At 36.8% G+C, this 21,455-nt stretch overlaps 1 protein-coding gene across 5 annotated transcripts in view; it reads right to left on the reverse strand.

The window, feature by feature from the left end:
• PIK3C2G (phosphatidylinositol-4-phosphate 3-kinase catalytic subunit type 2 gamma) overlaps positions 1-21,455 on the reverse strand; it is a 280,978-nt gene that overhangs the window by 44,378 nt on the left and 215,145 nt on the right. For 4 of the 5 annotated variants that reach the window (XR_011651038.1, XM_071221070.1, XM_053921758.1 and 1 more), the window contains exons 29-32: positions 18,506-18,695; positions 17,900-18,021; positions 16,701-16,811; positions 14,631-14,739 (exon numbers count right to left, since the gene is read on the reverse strand). Coding sequence is in view for 4 of the 5 variants with exons in the window: in XM_071221070.1 (XP_071077171.1) it covers positions 14,631-14,739; positions 16,701-16,811; positions 17,900-18,021; positions 18,506-18,695 (532 nt within the window). In the remaining variant the exon portion in view is untranslated. The remainder of the gene's footprint in view (positions 1-14,630; positions 14,740-16,700; positions 16,812-17,899; positions 18,022-18,505; positions 18,696-21,455) is intronic. The other variant, XM_071221071.1, reaches the window with a different exon arrangement.

Here is a 21,455-nt window from a genome sequence, read left to right on the forward strand (position 1 = left end):
CAAATGAATGAGCTAGCTGGTAGACCTGACAACAGCATTTGCTTGGTTAAATTGCCACACATTTTGTTTTAAGCACATCTCCCCACGAGAGCTTACCTTATTATCTGAAGGACACCACTAAATAATTGATTACTTCCACCGATCATCATAGACTGATGTCAAAGCTGCCTGACATTCACCCTCGCCAACCTTCTTTCTTATTCCCCACAATGGCTCTTTCAAATGTCCCCAAGGAAACATAAACTTCCAAATCTGACTCCTCCACTGATGATTTCGTTTCCACTTTACAGAAAACAGGAGGCAGATGGCAATTCCTAAATTTCCTGCCACCAAATCCATAGACTCGCAAAGCCATCTTTTTCCTTCCCTTCCTGTTATAAGTTGAATTGTGGTCCCTCCAAATTTATATGTTGAAGTCCTAACCCACAGCACCTCAGAATGTGACTGTATTTAGAAATAAGGTAATTGCAGATATAATTAGTTATGTCAGGGTGAGTTCACACTGGTGGAGAGTGGGCCTTTCATCCAACACGACCATTGTCTATTTAAAAAGGGGAATTTTAAACACAGACACTCATGGAGGAGAGATGATATGAAGAGATGCAGGGAGAAGACAGCCATCTACAAGCCCTGGGAACAGGTGTGGGACAGATTCTTCTTTCACAGCCATCAGAAGAAACCAACATTGGCGACACCTTGATTTCAGACTTCCAGGTTCCAGAACCATGAGAAAATAGATCTCTGTTGTTTAAGGCACGCAATTTGTGATACTTGGTACCTTAGAAAACTAAGATACTATCCAGATACTAAGATACTATTCATGTATCTATAACCGGGGTTTTATTCCTTCCTCCTCAAGAACGTGGTAGAATATACTAATCTGTACTTTAGTTAATGTTCACCTTCTTCCTTTCTTTCTCATCAGAATAAAGTGGGGTCAGCTCTCCCCGCTTTAACAACTAACAAACAGTGAATCAAATCAAACAAAATATACTCACACATAAATTACGTCTTGTCAGTAATGCAGTTTTAAAATCCTGTGTCATTTTCTCCTCAACACAAGCAAAGTTATGGGGAGATTTGTAGCACTCCCACTGGCTCTGTTTCCTCAGCTATTACTCAACTTTACGATCTACCACATTCAAGTTTCTACCACTAACTGTCCAGTGAAATGCTCTTACCATCATCTCTGACATTGTGTTTTTCCAAATCCAGTGGGGACTTTCTTGGCTTATATGGAGACTCCATTTTTAGTGAAACGCTCTCTTTATTTGCTTATGATGTCTTCCCAGTTTGTCTTCCATTTGTTCTATCGTCTCTTGTTAGACTTTCTTTCAAGATACTCCTCCTTTTTTTTTTTTTTTTTTTGCTTATGATTTAAGTTCTAGAGTCCCTCACTTTCAGGCCCATCTCATTACTATGTTTTTTTCTAGGTGATGTTTTGTCTTCTGGTGGCTTCTATAATGACCCACAAATTTGAAACTTTATCCCAGATCATTCTCCTGAGCCTCAGCCTTCCATGTCAAAATACCTGTTTATTGGCTCACTTGACTGTTCTAGGGCCAATCAAAATCCCCCAAAGTGCACCCCTAAATGCATTTTCTTTCCCCTCAATTTGCTACTTCTTCTGTGTCCAGGCTCAAAATAGTATCTTTTTGGACTCACCATTCTTCCTTACCTCACATGTAAAATTAATCGCTAAGTCCTATAGATTGCACCTCATTAATATGTCATCTATTCATTCTTCCAGGTATCCTGCCATCTTCCTAGTTCTAGCATCGTCGCTTCTCACCTAAGTGACAGCAGGGGTTCCCAATGCGTATCCTGATGCCCTTCAATCCAATCTATTCTCTATGTAATTGCCAAAGTAATCTTTCAAAAGAAAATCCTAATAAGTAACAGTTTAAAAGATGGCAGTGATTCCCCATGGCCCTTAAGAAAAAAATCAACTGCTTAGCAAAGCTTCTAAGACCTTTCTTAACTGGGATCTTGTTCATTTCACCATCTTCACCTATTACCATTTCTCTCCTAGTACATTATGCTGAATTATGCCGAATTATATTTATTTCTTGAAGTATATCATGTTCTTTTACCCCCATGTCTTCCTACATACTCATTTCTCCATGCTTTCCACCCTCACCCACCCATGCACCTGAGGTTTCTCATGTGCCTGGTCGATGTGATATTTCGGACAGAGATTATCATTCATTCACTCATACCTAATACAGTATTTTTGCTCAGTAAGTATTTGTTAACAGAAGCAATTCTTTCATCAGATATAGAATACATTGGTTTTTTAAGGCAAATATTTTTGTAGCAGTTTTTTGTGTTATTGTAAATCAGTTAATTACCAATTTTGATTTCTATGTATAGATCTCTTTTGATCTTGTTTAATAAGAATCTATCCTCAAGAAATATATCTATGATCATAATCAAGGAATTGACCAAATCAAGGTGGACTTTTTTTTAAAGTTTAAAGTTAAACTTCAGTCTGTGCAGAAATGGTGAAGGAAATTTGACCTCCTTTGGCTTGTTGACAAATAGCCAATTATTCTTCTTCGGCAACATTTTGCTCTAACCACCTAATGGTTATTAAACTTCAACAGTAGGCAGAATATCACCCCAATTAGTGTCTGAAATGTCACCACTAGCTAATTCTTCCCTTGTGTTTACACTATAATAGCCTCGAAATCCTCATTTGCAATTTCGGGTGTGGGTAACTTACTAAGTACTACTCCTTTAATGTAACAATATTGTTTTTATTCTAGAGGAGAAACATGGTCCAGGGACAATAAAGAGAGAAATCAATAAAAGAAATGAAGAGGGTGGAAAGAGTAATAATGCTGGATCTCAAAATAATCGATTGGAAATTAGAAAATTGGGCTTTACTTTCGTGCATGCCCCCTACAGCTCTTCAGCACACCGCACCACTGGATAGCTGCAGAAGGATAGAAGCGTCGGTGCTACAGTTGATCTAATAACCTAACCAGTGTTCTCACTGGGGTTTGTATTGAACCCCAAGCTGTGGCTACATTTAATTGTGTAGGTTGTATAATGAGTAACTCTAGGGGTGCAATTTTTACATTGACTGACTACAAATATAATTTTACTCCTCAGGGCTTCCCCTATGTAAGGCTGCCAGTTTTAACAAATAAAACCAGAAGATGCTCTTGCAATATTTGCAACATACTTACACAAAAACTTATTCGTTTACCTCAAATTCAGATTTAACTGGGTAACCTGCATTTTATCTAGCTACCCTACAATATAAGGAGTTTAGAAAACGTGTGGGCATACTTTCGGTTGGATCAATGACTGATGGGCACAACTGGCAATTAATGGGCAAGGCCACTTATCCTAAATGTCCTAAAATACCTAGGAGATTCTTATACTATGAAGAATGTTGCTTTTCTGCTTAATTCTTCAGATGGCCATAGTTTCCCAGGAAAAAGCCTCTGAATGTAACTACTTTATCTAGATATGAGGAAACTGGACACCAGGTAGCATAAGTGGTTGGCTGATTGAAATGACCACACACACAAGAAAGACTGATAGAGAGTGGTCAGGAAGCCCAGGCCTACCTGTGTTACTACTGCTATGGCCTGTAGATGTGCAGGGGCAATCGGAGGACAGGTGGCAGAGCTGGCTAGACAGAGCTTCCCAGGGGTCCTAGAGTATGCTGGTGTTCTGCATAAGTGTAAAGCTGCTATGGCCTACTGAAGGATTTTAAGCAGAAAAGCACCACGACCAGATTATTTTTTTCCTAGAAAGATGAAAATGCATTCTTGTGGGGGAAAGACAGAACAGCAGCCATGCTTGGAGCATGTCATCAGCAAAATCCCTCATGTGCTCAATATACTGTATTCTCTGAACATTCCATTCTGCCTTCTCTTTAAGTCTCTAAAATGATAGTTATGCTCTCTCCGGTCCCTTTTATAATCCTAGACCTACTTGGTGGTGGGGTAGGCATCCTTCTTGCATCTGTCTCTTTGCTTTTCTTCTCTTATCTTTTTAAGTATATTTTATTGATTATGCTATCACAGTTTTCCCAATTTTTTTTCTCCCTTTTCTCCTCCCTCCACCCTGCACCACTCCGCCCTCCAGCATTCCCTCACCTTAGTTCAGGTCCATGAGTTGTACATATAAGTCCTTTGGCTTCTCCATTTCCTATACCATTCTTAACCTGCCCCTGTCTATTCTTTACCTACCCATTATGCTTCTTATTCCCTGTACCTTCCCCCCCTCATTCTTCTCTTTCCCTCTCCCCACTGATAACCCTCCATGTGATCTCCATTTCTCTGGTTCTGTTCCTGTTCTAGTTGTTTGCTTAGTTTTTGTTTTTGTTTTTGAAATGTTAAAGGGACTTATCTAAGAAATAGAAAAAGATCAAAAACTATGAACAGTAAAATGACAACAAACTCACAACTATTAACAACTGAACCTAAAAAACAAAAACCCAAAACAAACTAAGCAACCAACTAGAACAGAAACAGAATCATAGAAATTAAGTGGAAACTAATCAACAAAACAAACAAACAAAACAAAGGGAGTAAAATAGAACCAGAGACATGGAAATAAAGAACAAACTGACAGTGACCAGAGGGAAGGGGGAGGTGGATAATGGGGGAAAGAAGAGGAAGGGTAATCAAGGAACCTGTATAAGGGACCTGTGGACAAAGACAACTGGGTTGGGCAGGATTGAACATGGAGGTGGGGGTGGGTGGGACAGAGGAGAGTGACGGGGGAAAAATAGGGATAACTGTAATTGAATAACAACAAAAAATAAATTGATGTGCTGCATGGTCTAGTCCTCAGACTTTTTTATATTCACATTTTACCCTAAGTAATATTATTCAGTATCATGGCTTTGAAAAATAATTATTTGTTGACAACTTCACTATTTATACATCCAATTGCTCTTTTCTCCTTAAGACCTTAACTTTCTACTGGACATCTCTGTTTAAAGTCTTATAGGCAACTCAGGCATAGTGCATTTAGATCCAAACTCTTGATTGCTCCTGTTTCTTAATGTTCCTCCTACATTTCCCCCCAACACAGCAGATATCAAATCAATGCAGGCTGGTGTGGCCAGAGAGGTGGGTTAGCAAATGGCACCCATCCTGATTGGCTGGTAGCCTGTGCCCTAACGGTTGTAAAATATCTGGCAGCATCCTTCCTATGTAGAACATTATATATCTGATGAATAAATTAATACATGTTTGGGATTTGTCAGGGAGACTCTGAAGTTACTGGTCTTTGCTATCAATGGTTCAGGTAAAACCATTAGGCTATATTAAAGGGCCTTATAAGGTCACATATATTTTTCTTTGCTAGAGTACATATTTATCTGACAAATATGAGATATTAATGTATAATCATGTGTTTTCAAATTAAATATGCATTCAATAAAAAACAAATTTGAAAGACAATTGACCAATTTAAAATTAAATCTTCACTAGCTTATATTTTCTTAACTTCAGAGCTCTAATCTATATTTTGTTTACCAATTATATTTAGTCCTTTGTAATTTAAAAGGGTTGATTTTTTGAGAGTTGATCAATTCAAAGTTGTTGAAACCTGTGTATTTTCTACTTTATGTGCACATATTCTTCTTCTCAAAGACTACAGAGAATGAGAGTACTTTCAAAGATCAGAAGTAATGTAACCTAACACTAAAATAATATTTTTCTTATTTTAAAATGACACCTTAAGAATAGCCATTTATTAACTGGCCAGCCAAGATCTAGAATTGGCTGCAATTTTAATTTTAGTGAGTTAAAACAATAAACTAAGTCTCTCTCTGACACTGTGAAGTGCTGTAAAAATGTGAATTTAAAAGTGAATTCACATAAGAGTTTTAAGTCAAAGTTGAACAGTAATCATATTTCACTGCCATTTTCATAAAGTAGCTTGTCAGAATGTCCCGTCTTTAATGTCATTCAACCCATTATATTCAGATTGGAGTTACAGGGAAAACAGACACTGTGAAGAACAGTGAACTTCTAGAGAGCCTTCTACAATTCCAGTTCTAAAGTGTCATCAGCATTTCACCAGACTCTGAAAAATAGTCTTGGTTTTACTGATGGTGCACATAGGACGTTCATTCTGCCTTCAACACACTCACAACCAGCTCCAAACAGGAACAGAGCAATGTCGTGACAAATGTGCTGATTAACATCTGGGTGTAGCAAGCAGGGAACAAGAAGCATATGCTCACCATTAAGACAGGACTTACCCATTTGGATTTATTTTGACATTTCATTTCTGCTTTAAAAGCATAACATTGCTGAAACTTTAAGCAATAAGCATTTCTTATTTTAAGGGATTTCTAGAAATTAACAACAATAGGAGAAGAGATAAAAATCACCATAAATATGGCTTAAAATTTTAGAAAAAAACTGCTGTTTGTATATCTCAGCTAAACTCAAGTGTACACATTTGTTTTGGTTCTGCAACCATTTATACAGCGTTTGTTATATGTTTATATTGATCTCTATACAGATATTATTCAGATCAGAATTTAAAGAAGGAAAAGTAATTCTAGTTATCAGAACTATAGTTTGTAGAATGAGACTGCAAACATTGAAAGAATAAAAGAAGTTTCCATCACTTTGAGAGAGTTGAGTACACAGACTAAACAGACACAAGCCAAGTAGGTGTGGGACTAGGAAGTCCAAACGGATGCTTGCCATCTCATCCATCTCATTAGAAGAGATTTTAGGACAGTGTCTAACTGTGGTCTTCATTTATGTTTATTATTTAATGGACAGATTGTGTGTGTGTGTGTGTGTGTGTGTGTGTGAGAGAGAGAGAGAGAGAGAGAGAAGGGAAGGAAAGGGAAGGGAAGGGAAGGGAAGGGAAGGGAAGGGAAGGGAAGGGAAGAGGAGATTTATAAGCATCCCTCTATCAGGGCTGCTGTGTGTCTTTAGACCGACCCCCAGGGACTTCTCTCCCATCTAACTTGACTCTGACACCTGATCACCTAATACTGGACTTCAAAAGCAACCTCTTTATTTCATTTCCTTGCAAAAAGAAGATTTCTTATAATTGAGAATGCCCCTGGAAGGACCCATAATAATATTTGATTTTAGCAAGTGAAGGTTGCCCAGTTTCATACTGAAGCTGCATCTTCTATTTCCTTTCTTCTTTTTTCCACTCACTGCCATGTATTCTTTATGTTCATGTCATATGTATCACTCTATTATAAACTCATCGAGAATAAAGTGTGATTGCATTATTTTAATCTCTCCAATTTGTTCTTTACAACCAACTTAAGGCTAGTGTGTTGTATGTAGTAAGTGCTCAATAAAAATTATAAAATCTTTACAAAATTATATATAGTGATGTAAAATATCTTTAAATAGTTACAAAAAATGTACCATATAACTAAAAATAGAATGTGAGCTTTAATATATAGAGATAATAGAATGTTTTTTCTTGTATTGACATATGACAAGCAACTCTGAAAGAAGAAAAGCACTTTTAGAAGAATTTTTCTAGGGCCAGAAATGAGGACTATACTAGCATAAGAGTACTTAGCACAAATATTATAAATTTAATTTAAATCTCTTATTTTATTAGAAAAGCACACTTGAGTACAAATATAAGCTTCCTCCAAGCTGGTCATAACATTTAAAATAATTAAAATACTTACGTTACATCCCTGGCTTTATAGATTTTAGTGTTTTGTAGATACCTTTTGTTAGTGTACAGGTGGGGTGAACGTAGGTTTATAGTTTTGAGTATGCAGAACAGTTTATTCTTGTATTATTATTGACTAATTATTGCATTCTTTTCCATATGAACAACTGCAAACCTACTTTTGCTCCCCATGTATATGAGGAAAGGGAAGAACTACATCAATAATACAAAATTAAAAAATCTCAAAATAACGTTTACTTTTTAATCATGTTTTATTTAGTTAATCTTAGAATATTTTTTCATTACTTGAATATAAACAAATTGAGTCAGGGAAGAATCCACCAACACCTGGAAACATATAAAGCTTTTGCTGTGATTAATCTATTTGAAGATAAGTGAAAACTGATCACATTATGTATCACAGAGAACCTGCGTGTTTAGTCAGGTCACTCTGCTTACTAATGTTAATCAACATCTGATGACATCCCTATCAAATTATTATTGTTCTATCCCCATATAATCTGTGTAATGAGTATTATATTAGGACTTACGAAGTTTCTTAGGAATCAGAAAAAGAAAAACCCACTGTGGGAAGTTATTAAACTCTTTTTTAAAAAATTTTTATTGTTATTCAATTACAGTTGTATGCCTTTTCTCCCCATCCTATTAAAGTCTTTATGAGGCTACCGGCACATATTAACACAGAATATTGACAAAGCCTTCATCTCCTTAGGGCCACATCCATGTCTGACTCAGCCTTCTACTTCCTGGAGTAGAATTTCCTAAACTTGGCTGTGCAGCTGAAGCACTTGGGTTCTTAAAAGCAACCCGTATACTCAGATCTCCTTCTACCTATGGAACCGGCATCTCTAAGGATGGGGACTCAAAACATACTTTTTAAAACTTCCTCAAGTTAGTCTGAAACAATTGTTCTCTAGGTGCTATTTTGGCATCCCTGGCCAGAGAATATACAGTGTAGCTAATCAGTAAACATTTGCTGAATGACGGAGACAGCAGTTTTTGAAAACAGCAGGTAATATGCCAGTGCACACATTTAAGTTTTGTTGATTTGATTTTTGTTAATGTAGCACCACTTTATTTTGTACTATGGAAAGACCAAGTGATAACTGAGATGTAGGTTTTACATCTCAGGAAGTTTTTTTTGTACTCTAAATACTATGCAAAATTCAATTCAATTAATTAGTTGGGTATTACTTCAGGAGAGGGCGCACTTGTAACATCAGCTTGCTTTCTTAAGAAACTATTACCGGGCAAACGCGAGTCCCTCCTCGGAGGCCCAGTACTAGAAGACGGCTCTCATTCACACTCGGAGCATTTCTAGGGCCTGTAATTTCATAACAGTATCTCATGTTTGACTGTGCAAATGCCTCCTTTTTCTTCTCTGTTTTTGTCCACTCAAATCCTAGACATTGATTCATCCAAGATAAAAGCAATGTCATGCCTGCAATTTCCTCAGCCTTCCTTTCTCTAACTGCTGACCAATGGAGATTCACACAAGACAAAACAAAATAAACACATCTCTTCCTGGGGCCTGTGCAGGAGTACTTTAATTTAGCACGTTGGCAAATGGAAAATGTGAAGAAAACTGAACAACATGTTTGGTGGTTTTGTTCGTCTGTTTCTGTGCCACAGCGACTTTGGTGGGCAACATTATTCACTAAGCCTCGCGGTGCCAAACTACCCCTTTGCAGGTCTTCCCTACCTGTGTATACCTGACTCCTTTGCTTCCCCTGTCCTAACACCGTGGCCGGCCAGCACTTCTCTATGACTCATCCTGGGGACAGGTGTATTTAGGAGTTCCTTACTGACGGCCTGCTGCCCTGTCCAGACAGATCGCAATGTCCATCCTATTACACTGGGACCAGAAATCAGAAGCCTCTCCCACTTTGCCCTTTCTTGCCTCCACCTAAGAGGGCGAAGCCTGACACTTTAATGGTTACTAGATATTTTGTCAGTTTCCCTGAACATGCTTAGTCTTTAAAACAGCGTTAGTATGAGCAGCAGGGCAACCCTGGCATGCAAAGATGGCAGTCCCATCTGCTGTGCCCTCAGCTCTTCCCCTTACAGCCAACTGCCTTATACAGGTGGCCCCTGACCACAGCTGAAGTGGATGGACATGACCTTCAGAGAATGTCCGCATTAGTAAAGAACATTAAGATGTCAACACTCTGTATTACTGAGTATGTAAAAAGGACGTGAAACTCAATGAAACAAATTAAGTTGCCTTGACCATCCTTTATGAGCACAGCCAGTCAGTGCTCTTAGGTAGCCCGCGGAGCCTGTCCCCGAGCTGGCAAGTGGCAGGATTCTCGAGATTTTTAAATCAAGTCAGAGTTCTCTGTCATGGAGTGCAGGAGGGGGACTGGACACTGGAGTGAGGAAAAATATCAAAATTATATTCATATTTATTTTGCAACGTCATCTAAGTTTTTCCCAAATTTTCTGTTTTTCTACACACTTTAAAATGTTTATCACTTATTAGTGTAGTATTTTATGTATGAAACATATAAATAAATAGATGTGTTTTAGAAGCATGAGCTAATTTCTTTTTAAAAAAACCGGGTAAAATATAAAAATAAATAAGACCAGGGCTAAATACTTTTCAGATGCAAAGTTTCAATCTCTTAGGTTCTAAAAATCATTGTAAATCCCACAGGTTAATATAGGCTAGTGATTCTGTTATTTTTATTTAAAATATTTATTTAGATTGATGGACTTGTGAAAATGGAATGAATATAGTCACTGAGTTGGTTAAGCCACGGAGCAAGAGGAATGCGTGTAGCCTCACAGACCCTTTGTCCTGACAGTTCCCTTTGTCTAGCACACCTTTCCCCAATTTTTATTTTTTTTACTGACTTCTATTTGCCGTTTCATATCACCTTGAGTGCCATGCTGTCTGGGAGCCTCCTCTGCCCCACTCGGAGCTGAGTTAAGATAGTACCTCTCCAAGTGCTCAGGCGCTCGCCCTGGATACAAAACAGCATCTCCAGGTGAGTGTCTACCAGCTGGGAAACACTACTGGAGCACAATGTTCTTGAGTCCATATTTGCTAAAAATTAGTGATATAATAGGATATCTGATTATCTACTATATTGGAGGCCAAAAGTCTCCAATATAAAAATAAACAAGTAAGTATCTGAGGGTGTTATAAATAGAAGAGCAAATAGAACCAAAGGAAACAGAAGAAAGGAAATAATAAAAACAAAAATGAAATAGAAGAATAATATAATCAAGACAGTCCATAAATCCCACATTTCACTCTTTGCGCAGATTAGTAAAATTCATAATTCCCTGACAAAACTGATCAGGGAATTGACGTACGTGAACAATGAAAGAGTGGGCATGTCTTCAGGTCTTACAAATGCTAAATAGAATACTGTGAATGACTTTATGCTGATAAAGTAGCAAAATTTTCCTGCAAACTATAACTTAACAAATAGAGTCCCCGAAAACAGAAGATGTAAAATTGTCCTATAGCCCTTAAATATATTAAATCTCCAAACCTATGTGGCTTTACAAATTAAAGAAATAAAACTGATTTTATACAAACTCCTCCATAGAGTAGGAAAAAAAACAAGAATTCTTTTCAACTACTAGTATTACGAGGCTAGCATATTCTCGATTTTGATTCCTGGTAAGAGCATTATAACACAGAGAAACTTTAGGCTGTCTCTGTAATAAACAAAGTTGAATACAAATGCTAAGAAATGTTAAATCAAATATAGCAATACATAAAAAGCATAATACATTACAACAATTTGGAGTTTATTCTAGTAATGCAAATTTGTTTAAAATTACATTATTCTTCAGTGTAGTTTACCACATTAACAGACTAAAGGAGAAAACTATTTGTTATTGGATGATTGTTGATCGGCTCAATAGATTCAGAAAAAAAAACTTGCGGAACTCAACCTTTTTTATTGTACAAATTATTGGCAACTCAGGAAGAGAAGGAAGCTTTCTTAAAATAATAGAGGCTACCTACAAGAGCCTACATACTTGAGGGAATATTAGATACTTCTAAGTATTAGACAGTGGAACAACACAAGCATGTCCACCATCACCTCTTCAACTCACTTTATATTGGAGGCCCTGCACAAAATAGCAAGAAAAATAAATAGAATATATGAATATGGAAAAGAAAACAGTGACTCATTATTTGTAGACAATATGATTATAAGTGGAAAATTCAAAAAACAATTCAGATAAATTATTAGAATTAAAACTGAAGTTAGTAATGTTGTTGGGTAAAAATGTCAATATAAAACTCAGTTATATCTAAATACTGATGAAAAATAGAAAAACAATATTCAATAGAGGCTGTCAGACACCTGTTATAAGAAAAAGCTGTCACCGCATCGTTGGTTTAAACATCAGTCCTTTTATTAGTGCCTCTCACTCTGGGCTTTGACTAGGCTCACCGAGGCTGTTTCTGGTTGTGTTTCTAATATGGTGGTCCTCTGGCTCTGGGGGCAGGAATGATTCATAGGGCTTTGAGGCTGATGCTTGCCGCAGACTGGAACCTCAGCTGGGCCCCAGGACAGCTGTGTTTCTTGGACATCTTTCTATTTCATCTCTCTCTTTTGGTTCTCCATGTGGCAGACTCAGGGTAGCTCAACTTCTTATACGGCAGCTGAAGGCTCCCATAGTGAATATCACAAGGGGAACTGGCAGAAGTTGTATGACCTTTTCTAAACTTACATGGAAGCTATGAAGTGTCACTTCCACCAAATTCTATTTAATGAAAACAAGTTTAATCACAAAGGTCCTCTTGGGTTCAAAATGGGGGACATAGCTCCTGTTATTAATGATGAGAGGGTGGCGAACAATTTTCACACCTGTTTTGAAACTACTGCATCGTCAAATGGGTGTGCCCATGATTATTAGTCCTTGAACCGTCAACTTTCCGGTGTAGATTTTTCTGGATATGTGTTATATTTTACATTTTAAAATGCTAACAATTAAAAACAACACAGTCTCGCCCAAGAAGGAGGTCCAGACCCCCAGAGTGGTGAGGGACACTGTTATTTTTCTTACTAGTTTTAGTTCCTTGCTACTCTCTAAGTCTTAGCTTTACCTCTTGACATCCTGGCTTTGACCTCCTTGTTGGTTTTAACCTTCCTCTGACAGCTTCCTCACAAGACTGCTGAGATCCAGCTGAGTCATAACCTTGCACTTTTTTTCTATGTCCCTGTGACAGAATACTGGCCCTCCAAAGATGTCCACATCCTAATGTGAATATGTTACCTTCCATGGCAAAAAGTGCTTGGCAGTTGAAATTAAATGAATAATCTTGAAGTGGTGAGATTATTCTGGATATTATTATCATAAGGACGGTCAGAGTTAGAATCTAGGGAGACGCGATGACAGAAGCAGAGGTCAGAATGTGCCATCGCTGGAAAGGACACAAGGTCAAGGAATGAGGCTCTCTCTGGAAGCTGAAAAGCCAAGGAAGTGGGTCACTTTTTCCATCATCTGCAGAAAGAACCAGCTCCCTAACACCTTGAGTTTAGTCCCATGTGACCCATTCTTGGACTTTGATCTTATGAATTGAAAGAAAATAGATACGTGTTGCTTTAAGCTGCCAAATTTGTGGTAATCTGTCACAGCAGCAATGGAATCAATACAATCCCTTTTGTTCCCTCCACAGCCACCTGCTCATAATCTTTCCTATGTTGTTTGGTTGTACTTGAAACACTTCCCTATGCCACCGCTTTTAAATACTATCTGCTTTTAAAGACACAGCTCGCATGCTCTCTTCTCTTTGGAACCTTATCATATGAGTCAGAAGCAATTCTTAATTCTCTAAAATGCTAAGGCGCCTAAGCAACACTGATAGTACACTAATCACATATTACTCCAAGTTATTTGAGGCCAAGGTGCTGTACCTTTTAGCTGTTCCACAGTTCCCTGCTCAGAGATTTTCCACATGTTAGACATGCATGTTTGTTAAATGACTATAGGACTAATGTAACAGGGTGCAGCCAAGAGGGGTGGGGACCCAAATAGGGATTTGTAATGGGGTCTAGAACTCTGGGTGTCTAGGAAATATTAGAAAAAAATATATAGGATGTCCTCACCCCCACAAGTCTGAGCTTGGGGGAAGGGACACAGGGAGCAGGGCCATTCAGAGCTGTTTTGTACAGCAACAGCTGTGCTGAGAACCTCTTGCATGGTCATTTAGCATGTCTATAACGTTTAACTGGCTTCATAGATATGTTAAATAGCTGTGGCCATGCTTTGAGCCAGGGGGATGGAAGTGACTTACACCCAAGATGTAACTGGGAGGCAACTCCACCTGGTTACAGTGCCTGCGTGAGAGCTTGGAGAAGATTGGCTCCACGCCATGGGGCCACACCTGCCCAGACTTACTATGGCAGCCCAGTAAATCTGGAAGAATACGGGAATGCTGGCAGGTGTAACTGATTGTAGGAGGAGTCAGAAATGGGGCTGCAGAGGAAGACTGGTGCTGGGATTTAAACCCAGGCTCGGCAGCCATACCCGGAGGAGAGAACCACGCGGCTTTGGCAGAGTGGGGACCCCGTGGTGGCAACACAGCTGATGGTGCCGGGAGCCTGAATCACGGACTTCTACTTCTTTTCCTGAGATATGGTACCCCAGACTAGGCAGAGGGGAGAAGGAAGGACTGTGTGGGTCTGAGGGTATTCTAAAGAACTTTAGTATTTTAATGAAGACATTAAGTCATTACTCTAAGTCTGTATAACTTTTAAGTAAATAATTCTTTTCCTTTTCACCAATCTCTGGTGGTGGGCAAGGCAAACCTAGTAGGTGATGGGGGAGGACCCCCAGAAAGAAAAGGGGGGTCCTTTTGATAACAGTATATCATTTACTCACCCCACCCCAGTCTGTTCTGTAACGCTAACAGAATATTATCATAAAGTATAATAAAATATTTCCAGTAATAGTTGATATTTTATGCCAAAGTATACAAGTAAATTGTAACTTACATTTGCAACCTCGTATGATCCAGTTAATATCTGTTCCATGTAATGATTTATGTCTTTGAATCTTTTCTCATCTGAATTTGTAAAAGGTAAGTGCCACCAATGAGGAAACCTATTTTAAAAGAAAAAAAAATGTACATTCATCAGTTTGAAAATCGGCCTCTTCATTTTAGGATTGTCTGTGAAGCTACAGCTGCATCTGATGGAAGTTCCAATAAAAACATCACCAAGAGCAACCACAGAACGCATGATGAATACCGAGAGCTTCTTTACCATGGCCGCGGCCCCTTGTGCTATTTTAACTGTCACTAATATTAACAATAGTTTAGTTCAGTTTAGCGTCCTAAATCAATATATATGTTCCTTCTTACAGTGTTTATGGTAGACCACACATTTTGTTCCTTAAATACCTGTGGGGGCTTAATAAATGTTTTCTGAAGTTAATGATTCATAATTTCTCGGAAAGGTCAGATTGCATTGTTTCTTCTGGGTTCACTAGAGACACCGCTACGCTAACGCAGTTCAGCTCTCTACCCAGCGACATATGCCTCCATCTGGCCGGAGTCTTTTGGAACACAGTTTCACTTTCCCCCGGAGTCTGACTTGCAGAACTTCGTCCCTACATTCTGGTGATTCATCTCCATGGGTTCGATACAATTAAGACAGATTATTGGATGGAATGAACTGTTAATGATCAGCACTTGGCAATGCATTTTGCAGATTAAATATATCATTTTAGGAACTATCTAGCAGCTTCCTCTAAATTCAGTCTTGCTCGGCATTCCTTCCTAATTCTCCTTCTTTGATAAAGGCCTTTTCCTAGGGAGAGGAGGATGGGAGGAAGTGAAGCATTGTCAACAGACACACAGAAGTGTGTAACTGTGGGCCCACTCATCCACTGCTTCTTGCTGGGAATGTCCCGGAAGTCCCAAACAGCATATTTGTGTAGTTAAATAATTGTTTTTTTTAAAAGGTCACTTGCAGTTCTAAAGCTTAAAGTATTAAACATGTTCATCCTTAGTTATGAAATTAGTACCATATGGAACTAATCAAAATATAGAAATGAATTTGATAAATAGATGCTTTGGGCTGGTTTTAAATAACTTGTGTATCTGTGGACAAATTTTCCCTATTGCTAAATAAAATGGAGTTCAACATCAGTCCTATACCTTTGGCGATATTTTTATAGATGTATGTACTCAAAAAATATCTTGTGTATAAAGAAGCATATGAGGAGTTCGATTATAGTAATATCACTCGATTGTTTGAGATGCTTTTGTGTCATATGCTAAATATGAAATAGAATTCAGTTCTTAAAAATTATTTTTTATGATCTTTTATCTGATGGGGACATAATTTCTTCTCTTAATTTTGTCAAGACCAAAGATTGAAAAACATCTGACTTGCAAACAGATTTGATATCTGGTTATTTAGGTAATTAATTTTCTTGCTATCAAAAACAGTATTTTGATTTGCCCTTTATTTGATCCTCGGAGATTTTTTTTAACTCCTAAGTAAAATGTACCTAAACATTTTACCTTTTTTTTCATTTTATTAGGACAATGTACCAAAATAAAATTTTGGACATTTTACTAGGATAGTGTATCAAAAAAAAGATTTTGGATGATTGGTGAAAGTAGGAGAGGGGAAGGAAATCAATCTTTCTCAAGCAGGTTAATTTTAAAGAAGACCATCACTCTTTAGGAAGATTTCCAGGCCTGTGTTTTCTTGGGAGGTACCCAGAGACACAAATGGCCCAACATGAAGACCACAGTTACACGCTGTGATATGAATTTTGTTCATGATTCTAACTTTCTCATCATACTTTCCAGACCAGGTTCACACATCGCTTGAATAGTTTTAAAATCAACTTAGGTACCATTACCAGGCAGTAGTTGTTGAGCAAAGCAAAATCTTAACTAAAGGTGAAGGTTGAGAAGAGACATATATAGAAAGGTTATTGGCACGTTTAAGGTTTCCAAGTTATACTAATATGTATTGGAGACATAAATGTGTAGAGCAGAGAAGTGTTGGAAACTGAAAAGGACAGCTCTTTCACACAAATTAACTTACACTTCTAAGGCATTTCTTAGTAGCGTATGATGGCAACCACTGATGTTGAATACAGCATGTGCAGCCAATCTGAATTCGGTTTTTGCCAGCATCTCTTCTTTCTCAGTTATTCTACCAGATTTTTTAAAAAACTGATGTTACTTTTAAAAGTTTCACAATCACATTCCTTTCCTCCCAGTCTCGTGAATGTGCTCTTAGTCTAATTTTGTTACTGATATTTAAAGCATTTGTACTTCAAAATTTCTGTGACATCTTCAAGTATAGTTTTTCATGAGTGCGAACTACTCAGTTGTCAGTATTGCACAACATCTCTCCATCCATTGATGTCTTTGCTTAGCTCTGTATTTTGAAAACTGATTAAATCCTGAAAGCCTAGTAAAAATCCGTACGTACGAAGTACGTCAGGTCAGGTAAGAACATTCACATTGTTAAAGGGTCATTTACTTAAAAATCCCTGCATAGGTACTACATTTGGCTGATCAGGGTGCCAACATCTTAATTTCTGGAAGTTCACCTCATTGAAGTCTATGACTTAAGTTTGGTTAGTTCTACCTGATAAATTTTAGAAAGTTTGAACAGAGGCTGTTTTCATTTAGTTTGCTTACATTTAGTACTTTTTCTAATAAAACATGAAAGGAATCAATGATTTTGAAGATTACTTCAAAATGAACAGTAAATTAAATTTTGATAGTACAAATCAAAGTCAATAATTAATGACAACAAAAGTCAGTTGATTTTAATAAATTTTACTAAATTAAAATTTTACTATATTAAAATTTTAACTTTTTCTGGAACAGCAAATAAATATATCCGAGCTGTATATTGCAGTTACTTATTTTAAAAGTATATCTATTCAATTAAGTTTTGAATTTTCAATTTCAATTTTATTTTTATAGAAAACCCAAAAAGATTAAATTTAAAAACAGGCAAATAAAACAATTTTTTAAATAACCAATTAAAAATGTAATTGGTTCTCAACTTTTCTGTCTACAAAATCAATGGCTGGAAGCAAACAGAAAATTCTGTTTTTTGAGACAAGGTGTTTTACTGTGAGAGCAATGCAGACTCTCTGGGATAGGTTTGATGGCCTTGGAGTTGGAACGCTGTGTTGCTCCCAAGGAGAAAATCTCATAACCCTGGTTTTCCCTTCTGTTCAAGGACAAGCACTGAGGCAAACCCTGAGGAGGACAGCGCCTTACTCTGGGAGCGTCAGTGATGGAAACTGCTTCTGAAGTTGACTGTGGAGTTGTGAAAACTGTTCAAATGACTTTTCTGTCAGGCTTGTTTCGTTGTTCCGGTGTGTCACCTGGATTAGATACAGCTGCAGGAAATAAATAGACAAAAATCAAAAGATGGCAATATCAACCTTGTGATACCTTCTAAAATCTCCTTACTTGTCACCAAACAAAGCAAGCATCTTTGAGCAAAAAAAAGAAAAACTCATCATGGAAGCTAAGAGACGTAATGGCAAAATTACATATGAACACACTGTATAATGATATCATAATCTTATGTGCTAGGAAAAGACCGCCTAATTTCTGCTCTACTTGTGGACACTTTAAGTAGCTCTTGATTTATGTTCTACCACTGGCAGAGTCTGTTCTTTTTGATGGTTCTCTTCTAATAGCTCTGGTATGATTTCTTCTTGGAACATCCTCCATGGTGGCACTTCTGCTCAGTCACTGACATTTCATTTGGGTAGTAAAAACAAAAACCACAGTTTAAGGAAGGCTGTGTAATAGTGAACTGGAGTCTGAGATGAAATCAAGTGATATTTAAGTCAAGGTGACAGACTGGAGACTTACAGCACTAGTTTTCTTGCTGAACCTTAAAATTGTCGCTCTTCGAATTGACCTGGTTGCACTCAGTGTACAGGATTTTTGGGAAAAATTCTGTGAAGTAGATTTGGCAGGGCTTACGGTTGTCATTTGTGCAAGTGTGTGAATCAGGTTATTCAATTTAACAGGGAAACACTCCAGACTTTCCTTTATTTTCCTAGAGAAATGAAAAAGAAAAGATGATGAGTTACATTCCCTTGAATTGAGTCATTTCACTTAAAATTTGTTTCTTTGTGTTTGTTAGATGTGGGGGGGAAAAGTCAAGAACCAAAGATGTTTATTTGGAGCCCAGTAATTAAAACTTATTTTTTATAAACTTCAAGTTCATGTTGAGTTGTTAGCAAATATAAAACAAACTTTCATGGTGCAATATAAAGCTGTGATTGTAATACTCTATTTTGACTTCTTTTAGATTTATTTTCTATTTTTAGAGATAACGTTTTAAAATTTAATTTTTGCTTATAATTATTTAAAGTATTTAAAGAAGTTAAATCGATAAAAAATGTACATTTCAAGAAGCCCAGGTTCTATCCCTGTACTCTCTCTGTTATTCCTTCCTTCCTGTATATTTAAATTTTTAAAAAATTACAGGTTGATTTCATTATTTTGTTTTTTATTTTTTTTAAAGATTTTATTTATTTTTAGAGAGAGAGGAAGGCAAAGAGAAAGAGAGGGAAACATCAGTGTGTGGTTGCCTCTTGCATGCCCCCAAATGGGGAACCTGGCCTGCAACCCAGGCATGTGCCCTGATTGGGAAACGAACCAGCAACGCTTTGGTTCACAGGCCAGCACTCAATCCACTGAGCCACACCAGACAGGGCTCATTATTTTACTTTTTAATTTTTATATGTATTTTTGTCTTTCTTTCAACTATCTTACAAAAAAGTTGCATGTTATAGTACTATATCTAATACACATGTATTTTATACAAAATGTTTTTCATTCTCTGGTCTTTTTTTGGTTTTCATGTGTCTCTACTTCCTAAAGTTAATTTTTTTTGTGTATTTAAGAAGGTTTGCAATTGTATTCTAATGGTATAAAAAGTATCTGTATACAATGCTCTTTACCCCTTTACACCTCTTCTTCTTCTCCAGGATCTAATTGGCAATGTTGTCCATTTTATCTCAGTTAATACTATAAAGCAAACAGAATGTTTATTCTACTTTTTATATGTGCTTCCTATTCCACTTTTTTTTTATGCTAGTAGTATTTATACTACACATAGTATGCAGTGTCTCTTCTAACTATCATTAAATCTCAACCAGTCCTTATGTTTATACCACTCAGTCACTTCGACAATCTGAAGGTCATTTGCTCAGGAACCCTCAAGGACATAAGTTTCTGAATCGTCGGTGCTCATAATAGTTTGTCTGTGGCCTTCATACTTCAAAGTCAATTTGGCTAGATACAACATTTTTGTCTCACATTTTGTTTTTTCAGTGCCATAAAAATATTATTCCTTTTTCTTCTGGAATAAAAGATTACTATTTGAGCCCTGGTCAGGTAGGTTAGTTGGCTACCCCAATACAATAAGGTTTTGGGTTCAATCCCAGCTCAGGGTACATGCAAGAATCAATCCATAAATGCATCAATAAGTTGAACAAAAAAATCAGTATTTCTCTCTCTCAAAAAAAGTCAATTAAAAAAGGTTACTATGCAAAACTCTGATGACATAATGAACTTCTTTCCTTTATTAAGGACTTACTCTTTTTGCCTAGATGCTTAAAGAAAGTTTATTTTTCCTTGGAGTCCAATAGTTTTTCTAATATATAGTTCAGTTTGGTTATTCTGGGTATTTTTTCTTAATATGCAATGTGTCTTTCAGTATGTAATTTTGTCTTTTGATTTTCTAAAACATTTGTAAATTTTATTTTAACTAACATTTGATAATATATGGGTAAATATTAACTCATTAACAATATATCTACATGTTCTTTTTGGAATTTGTATTGACACAGTCATATAATCTGCAAATAATGAAGGAGATCTTTGTCACCCTTTGTACTGCTAAAGCATCCAGTTCAATGTTAATTAGAAGTGGTGAAACCAAGGGTTGTTCATGATTATGAAAGAAACACTTTCATTGATACAGAATTAAGTATAATGTTTTCTGTAGGTTTTTAGCTATAGGTTAAGGACATTTCTTTATATTTATGGAGAGTTTTTCAAAATGAGTGCTTCTAAATTTTATTAACTGCATTTTCTGCATCTATTGAGGTGATCATATAATGTTTCCTCTTCTTTTTTCTACTGAGTCTTGAATGTTTACCTTGTAACCACTTATTTTACTGAACTTCTGTTATTCCAAAATTTTTTTAGTTAATTCTCTTGAATAGTCATATTTGTTGTAGTATTCAAATGGAGAAGAACAATAAAACAAAGCTTAAATATAGAGTGTTACAATCAAATAGAAAGCATTATTTTTTTCCTGACATTAGTGGGAATGCTTGTAATTTTTCACTTTTAGAACTATGATGTCTATCTAAGTTTCTTTCTTTTCTGTGCTTACTCATATTTTCTAAGGGAAATGGGTGTTAACTATACCCAGGCACTGCTTTTCTCAGGTAGGATTCTGTCAACGTTGCTGTGCCCTCTTTACAGCGAACCTGCCAGGTCCCAGTGTTAACAAGGTCGTTCAGTGATGTCTAATAATTGTCCCCTCAGTTTCAGAAAACTTCAAGCCCATTTATCTGGTTCTGGTATTAGGCTCCTTCAAATAAATTTAAAACTTTTCCATTTTTATACATCAATCCAGGTGAAAATTTGCTAAGAAAGTTAAAATATGACTCTGATCATTATTCATTTCCACAGTGTTCATTATTTCTAAAGATGTTCTTTGAATTTATAGAGATATATACAGTGTAGTATACAACGTTGTTTCTTTATTGGTAAAGACAAGAGCATAATCATAATAGAA

This window comes from Desmodus rotundus, chromosome 3 (assembly GCF_022682495.2).
Source record: "Desmodus rotundus isolate HL8 chromosome 3, HLdesRot8A.1, whole genome shotgun sequence".
Lineage (NCBI taxonomy): Eukaryota > Metazoa > Chordata > Mammalia > Chiroptera > Phyllostomidae > Desmodus > Desmodus rotundus.